At 35.5% G+C, this 7743-nt stretch overlaps 1 protein-coding gene across 1 annotated transcript; it reads right to left on the bottom strand.

The window, feature by feature from the left end:
* Window positions 1–4225: 4225 nt before the first annotated feature.
* Window positions 4226–6818, bottom strand: LOC121991075. Its single transcript, XM_042545101.1, has 6 exons — window positions 6738–6818; window positions 6489–6629; window positions 6339–6383; window positions 5300–5466; window positions 4393–4471; window positions 4226–4318 (listed from the first exon to the last, which is right to left on the bottom strand). The coding sequence occupies exons 1-6, from the start codon at window positions 6777–6779 to the stop codon at window positions 4226–4228; spliced, it is 567 nt and encodes a 188-aa protein (XP_042401035.1). The 5' UTR covers window positions 6780–6818.
* Between the last annotated feature and the right edge of the window lie 925 nt (window positions 6819–7743).

Below are 7743 nucleotides of genomic sequence, written 5' to 3'. Positions count from 1 at the left end.
AGCTATCTATATAAGGTGCCCTCCACCTGGAGGAAACAACAACAACTTCTGCTACGATTGCTCTCTTACGCGCTGCTCTAAAGACTCTCTTGCGATGCTGTGAAGCTTCTCCGACAACCTTTGACTCAGTTTTAATTTCCTTGTCATCGGTAATTTAGTTTTAATAGTTATTGTACTAATATTGTAACTCTTTTTACAAACTATTAGTGGATTGCCCAACGAACGCACTTGATGAGTGCGGGCCTTGGAATAGGAGTTGACGAAGACTCCGAAACAAGTAAAATTGATTTTGTTAACGTTGTATTTATTTTTCTATTTCCGCTGCTTACTTGATAATGATTTTTTGACGATCACTATTCACCCCCCTCTCTAGTGAACTTTACGATCCAACAAGTGGTATCAGAGCAGGTACCGCTCTGATTTGGTGCAACCACCTATCAAGCAGAGGGGGTGAAAATTTTTTCCGATTTTAAATTTTTCGATATAATCGAAACTGGTATCATTACCTTTTTGGAAACATTATTTCATAGCAAATCAAATTGGACTGGTGTAATTCAGTCTTAAATTTTTCTTCTTTTTCTCTCACACTGTTAATCCAAGACCAAGTCTTGGGATCTTCTTCCTTAGTTTTTTTTTATGTGCAAGAATTATGGCCCATACCAAAGGTTACAACACCGTTCGATCTCCCCTGTTTAATGGCGATGACTTCCCATACTTGAAGAAGCGAATGGAAGTCTACCTGAAGACAAACTTCGATCAATGGTTCAACATCACCAGAGGCTACAAGATCCCCGTTGACAACTCTAGAAATCCACTGGACCCTGAACAGTGGAATCCGGAGATGAAGAAGAAAGCCCAGATGGACTTCAAAGCCCTCAACACACTACAATGTGGGCTAACGAAGGAGGAGCTGAACTGAGTAGACCCACACAAAATGCAAAGGAACTATGGGAAATCTCATCGAATTGTACAAAGGAACCAGTGGCGCAAAGGTAACCAAACGAGATCCCTACTTAAATAAATTATTTAATATTAAAATGCAAGAAAGAGAATCTACAAGTCAACTCCATGCGAGGATAAAGGACATCCTCAATGGGTTTCACACTATATCGACCACCAAATGGAGAATCGCAATTTAATCAGGTATGCCCTAAACGTATTTCCTCGAATGCATTGTGGGCATCCATCGTGGATACTTACAAAATTTTGAAGAATCTTTCAAAATTAAAGTCAGATGAGTTATTTTGTGAATTTGAGCTATACGAACAAACTAATGCCAGAATCAAGAAAGGTGTTGCTCTTTTTGTAGGTTCCTCCAAAGAAAAGTCAAGAACCAAGCCTAAATCTGAAGGTGAGTCTGATCATGACTCAGAAGACGAAGAACACCTGGTGAACTTGGTAAGAAAGATGTTCACCAGGAGAAAGAAGAACTTCAGTAGAAATAACCTGCAGAAGATCAACTCCACTACCGAACCAAAGAACGTGACCTGCTTCGGATGCAACAAGAAGACACTCAAAGCAACGTGAGACGAATCGCCCTCAGATGAATCAGACACCGAAGATCAGAAGCACTACAAGAAAAAAGCTAAACAACAACGCTTTTTTGGCGTTGTCGTATGTACTTAAAAAGTGATGTTGTAGATGGTGTTGTAGAAAGTCATATCAAAGACAACGCTTTAAAAGCGTTGTGGTTGGTCACAAAGACAACGCTTTTTAAGCGTTGTCTTTTCGTTCTTAAAAAGCGTTGTTATAGATGCTGTTGTAAAAATGCACATATCAAAGACAACACTTTAAAAGCGTTGTGGTTGGTCACAAAGACAACGCTTTTTAAGCGTTGTCTATTCGTTCTTAAAAAGCGTTGTTAAAGATGCTGTTGTAAAAATGCACATATCAAAGACAACGCTTTAAAAGCGTTGTGGTTGGTCTCAAAGACATTGTTTTTTAAGCGTTGTCTTTTATTACTTAAAACGTTGTCTTTTAAATTTATAAAAATAGTGTTTTCTTAAATAGCAAAATTATAAAAATACTCAAAATTTACATATAATTGAATATCCACAACCACAATCATTTTTATAATAAGACTATTTAACAAATAAATAAAACTTTATATTATACAAACAAAATGTATACATATTGATCCACAAATTAAATTTGTATCATACAAGTTATCCTTAACTTCATGACAATAATTTTTCAAACACACAAGTTTTACAAAACCTCATCATTGACTAACCGTTGTTGTTGGTGTCCATCGCATGGAATTGCTTCTTTAAGTCCAACAATCTCTTCTTCCGAAAGGCTTTCAGCTATCACTCTTAGAGCCATCTTCTTCAACTTGTCATCAGCACACCGGGTTGTAGGCAATCAAGAAATTTTGTATGAAAACTTTCATACATGTAAATCTCGTACTAAATAATATGTCAATGTTATATATACATGTAATTCATACCGTAAGTGTGTTTATATATATCGTAACTGACAAGTTTTCTTTAGGGCCAACTTCTACTCAAGCTCTTTAAACACTGCATCAAAATAAAAAAATTGGCATTAGTTACGTGCTAAATGAAAATCATATTTAGAGGAAAAAGCGGGAGTCTTGTAGATGGATATATTAACCAAGCATATTAATGTTTGACCTGTCTTTACAAGTTCTAAGCATATATATTAACCAAGCATATAACCTAAGAGGAATAAGTTACAAAATGCTACTTGATGTTTGACCTGTCTTTATTGGATTTTGCGGCCCCGGTCTTCTTGTAGCCAAGCACAATGTAATACTTGATGTTGACTCTACCTTTGCAGTTGTTTCGGCTTGAGGAGTGGCAAAGAATGGTGGAGTAGAGGATGGATTTTAGGTATTCATCCGTGCCATCGAGGAAATGACTTATTCCTCTTAGGTTGCCACAGGAACAGGATCTTCCACATCGAAGAAAAATATTACCCCATTTCCTTTTGCATCAGCATCACCTGCTGAACTGAGAAGAGCTAAGACGGCGAATTGAGATTCATCATGGGAACAGCTTACGGCTGTAAAAAAATGGGAACCATCAACAAGACAAAAGATTACAATCTTCTAACTACTCAAAGAGAAAATAGTATAAAGTTAAAGAAATATAAAAAATTCTATAAATATTTCACAAAATGTGAGCTTTGTTTGTAATCATACACCATTCGCAAAGCCACGGTAAGTTTATACTGGTCCAACAATGGACTGGTTCTTGCTGCCTATTTTGGACATTTGCAATTTATTAATATTAGTGCATGTATGCTAGAGACACTTGCAAAATAGAAGCTTTAGGACTCAAGATTGTTGTTGTATGGAACTGTTGACATGAACATCTAAAGTGCCAAAAATGGACTGGTTCTTTTTATTTCATTTTAATTTTCTGGTTCTTTTAGTCTTGGATTTATACTACGATCATTTAAGAGCCAAAAAATGCACACCTTCTGTAACAATCCCGTGAGACCAGTACAATGCCAAATTTGAAGTACTCCAAACTGAAAGTTATGGCTTTAAACCGTGTGTATAGGACACCAGATATTCTGATTCCCCAACAAATGAAGGCTTTGTAATTGGCTGTACAAGAAAAAGGAAAAAAAAACAGATGTAAGGACATTCACTGCTATTTCGATTTGCCAGATAACAATATAGGCAAAATGATGATTACCGAAAGTGTATCTCCAATCATAGCCACAAGAATATTGGAATCTGGATCCCATAATGTAATTATAGTCTCAGCTGCAATAGCAAGGACTGATCCATCGGCAGAAAAAGCAGCAGCTGTTAATGATTTTCCCCTGTCATCAATTCAAAGAAATTAATTTCATGGGAGTTCCACTGCGCAACAACACTATATGATGGGAAAAGAAATATATGCAAGCAAATAATTTCAAAAAATAGTTTAAAGATTTCACCAATAATTCAATTAAAAAACAAGGCATCCTTTAAATTAAGAAACAGTATCTTTTTTTCATAATTAATGTATATACAAAATTGCAAGTTCCATACGCCCAATCAACTGGTTCAGCTCTGAGTAGCATCAAATACAAGTATTACTTTAAATATCTCTGCTTGATTTGAAAGCTGTCTGCTTCCACAAATTATTTCAATTTCATTCGATACAAATAATTTTTTATGTTAAAATAAATCATAAAAACTAAAAGGCATCAAATGAGCAATGATATTAATATAATAAAGGAAAAAACATTTCATTGGCAGCAAAATTTAATACTTGTATGAACCAACAGATTGGCATCTCCAACCAGTTCTCTGGATTGATTCATTATTTCTGTCGGCATGAGAACCATGAACCCAAACCTGAAAAATAGATTACTCATTTAATCATTATATACAATGGGGCAACAGAAAGAAAAGAGCCTAATAGACACTACCTTAAAATCACCACCATAAGATGATGTGACAGCCATGTTGTGTCCAGGGCGAAATGCAAGAGATGAAACTTGAGCATCACTACATCAGAAAGTAAAGAAAATATAAAAAGGTGGTTTATTTTATCTGTTAGAGTGGAAGGTGTAAAGGGTTAAAGAAGTGCAAAGAAAACATTAGTCAAGTAGTGAAAATCTTATAATTTGTCCTGGAGCTCCGAAGGATAAGATTCATGTAACTGATTCCAAACAGTTGGGACAAACATGGGATGGTAGTAATGATAACGGCAGCAGTAACAAAGAACCAAGAATTATTAAGCAGCAGAGAACAACTTGGCAACCAATCACTCAAAGAAGAGCTAAGCCAGCCCACAACCATATGGATCACTCAAGGATAAGCAACGTCAGCCCATAACCATATAGACCAGAAATGAAGTTTCAATATAAAATTGATCAACATTTAACTAATTCAAGATTGTCAACTTGAAGAATTTCTCTAAAATGAGTAATGGTAACAATCAAACTTATCACTCTTTTCCAACAATCAAAAGGTTCAATATGCTGGAATAAGATATGATCTGATCATTCAAGGATGCTTTTCATATTGCAAAAGAAATGCGTGAATGTGCGGATATAATAACCAAATCATAAGCACCAAAACTATATAGAAATTAAAAACCAATGAAACTTCTGTTACATAAAACTAAAGTATCTAGAAAATTGAAAAGGAAATATGTTTGTCTCACTGATATGAAAGACCACATTGGTGTGCCAAATTAAATACTTCTCCAATTGACATCATAGAAAATTAAAAGATTGATGGTCCCTATTCGCAAAGTTATGAAAGATTTATAGAATAAATAAACAAAAAAATAAAGAACAATAGATGAAGCTCTGTTTGTAGTCTTCTTACCTGTGAGGCTCATATATGACAGTGGATAATAAGTACTCTGCCACTAGGGAACCACGAGTCCAGTATTTTAGACAAACCAAACCCCCTAATTTTTCTTCAGGAATTGTCACATCAATGGTAGCCATTAAGGAGCCATCAAGAGAAATGGCTACAAGAGCCACATATAGCTGCAACCATCGAAGTACAAGTACATCCACGAAGAGTTAGCCAAAAATTCAAAGATCTAATTCATCATCTACAAGAATTATGATAGCTATCTATGTTGTAATGCAAAAGTAATTACATGCTTAAAACAAATTATGACAGCAACCAAGCAGATTTTAAGATTGACTCTCTCAAAATGCATCCCCAAGACATTATTTAAATAGGTGCAAATTTGTGATCTCGCTCTATTGAAACACAAACTACACACCAATCCTAGCATGGTAGTTTAGCATGAATCTCAGAAATTATTGAGCTTTAAACTAAATTAAATCTCTATCTTGTCCCAGACAATCCATGACTGATTACTCCAGCAATAGAAACATGTAATTGAATACCCCACAACTGCCACAAAGAGAGCCTGTGGGAGTTATGACACGTGCATTTCCAGTTTCCAGCAAATAGGAACCAATTGTGGTACTTTCTAGCTTATATCCCTGCCTTCTATGTGGCTGGCTAATCAGAATCAAAATGGATATTTTTGTACCCCATAACTGAGTTGTATCAAATATACTTGTTTCTAGTTAATGGAACCCAACAGTAACAGTGATATTTACAGAGCTAATTCCTGGAAGCAATAATGTCTTAGCAAAAAATGACCCAAAGAATCCATAAAAATGCAACTCCAATCAAGCTGTTTACAGAAATTTGGCAGTTGGTACAAATAATGCATTCTTTCCAAATGTCAAACTACAAATTAGAATTGCTTCTAAACTAACAGCCTACTAATGCATGGACGATTGACTCAAAGAGCTACGGATACAACAGAACAAAAGTTAAGGTAATAGTCATAACAGATACAGCACCGCAAATATATCTTGATTAGTTAATGGCGTACCATAACGTCATCTGCAGGCTGAAAATTTCTTTTGCACACTTGGACCTAAGCAATAAAATAAATATCATGAGAACTTGCTTTTTCTTAAAAGGAAAAAAGAGATGTCAAGCTCTAGATGATAATATCAGAATGCAAAAATAGAGCCATCACCTCTGAAACCTCATGGTTGTCAAACAAGCTATAGAATTGTACACAATAATCTTCAGTGGAAACAGCAACTAATCCAGTTGTCTGCTCAAATGCAACTTGTGTGCAGGATCCTTCATGTTTGAGAGGAAACGAAAAAGGAGGCTGAAGATATACTAGAATATATCAACATACGAAAGTTTATCCAGGAAAGGTTTTCAGTAAAACTAAGCCAACAAAGCATTGATGTCTAAACCATATGGTATGACAAACCTTGATTCCCGATATGGATTTTGAGATATCCATTGTAGGCATTTTTAGCAGATGAATGTGATTATCTGAACAAGATACCTGGAAAAAAATATGAATTAACATTGGCTTCCAAATTTCAATTAAATCAAAACATCAAAAGCAGTACAAAGCAATAAAAAGTAGTGTGACAAGTAGAACTATAGAGGTTTATCAATTCTGTATAGGATCATCAGTTGCCAATAATATGCAAAATGCCTGTAGATTTACTAAACAGGACCTCCTTATTAAACATATAATAAAAAATGGAAAAAAACCTCATTTTCAATGAAAAAAATAATGTAATGATATATAAGAAGTCTCCTTAGTTAAGTTGGACATCCTCTTTTGAAGTATCCTTATAAGAATCTTTCCCCCTTAGTTAATGTAATGATATATAATGTAATGATATATAAGAAGTCTCCTTAGTTAATGAATTTTCCCCCTTCTTATAAGTCTCCTTATAAGAATCTTTCAAAATTAAAGTCAGATGAGTTATTTTGTGAATTTGAGCTATACGAACAAACTAATGCCAGAATCAAGAAAGGTGTTGCTCTTTTTGTAGGTTCCTCCAAAGAAAAGTCAAGAACCAAGCCTAAATCTGAAGGTGAGTCTGATCATGACTCAGAAGACGAAGAACACCTGGTGAACTTGGTAAGAAAGATGTTCACCAGGAGAAAGAAGAACTTCAGTAGAAATAACCTGCAGAAGATCAACTCCACTACCGAACCAAAGAACGTGACCTGCTTCGGATGCAACAAGAAGACACTCAAAGCAACGTGAGACGAATCGCCCTCAGATGAATCAGACACCGAAGATCAGAAGCACCGAAGATACCTCGTGTTGATGGCCCGCGAATTAGAATCGGAGGACGAATCGGAAGACGGGTCCGAACCCGAATTGAGTGATGAGTCTGTAATCGTTTCTGAAGGTTCCGACGAGGTATACTTTAATTTAAGCACAAAATTCTTTAAAGTAATTGCATGTTTAA

Source organism: Zingiber officinale, chromosome 6B (genome assembly GCF_018446385.1).
Source record: "Zingiber officinale cultivar Zhangliang chromosome 6B, Zo_v1.1, whole genome shotgun sequence".
Lineage (NCBI taxonomy): Eukaryota > Viridiplantae > Streptophyta > Magnoliopsida > Zingiberales > Zingiberaceae > Zingiber > Zingiber officinale.
This window is presented reverse-complemented; position numbering and strand designations above follow the sequence as displayed.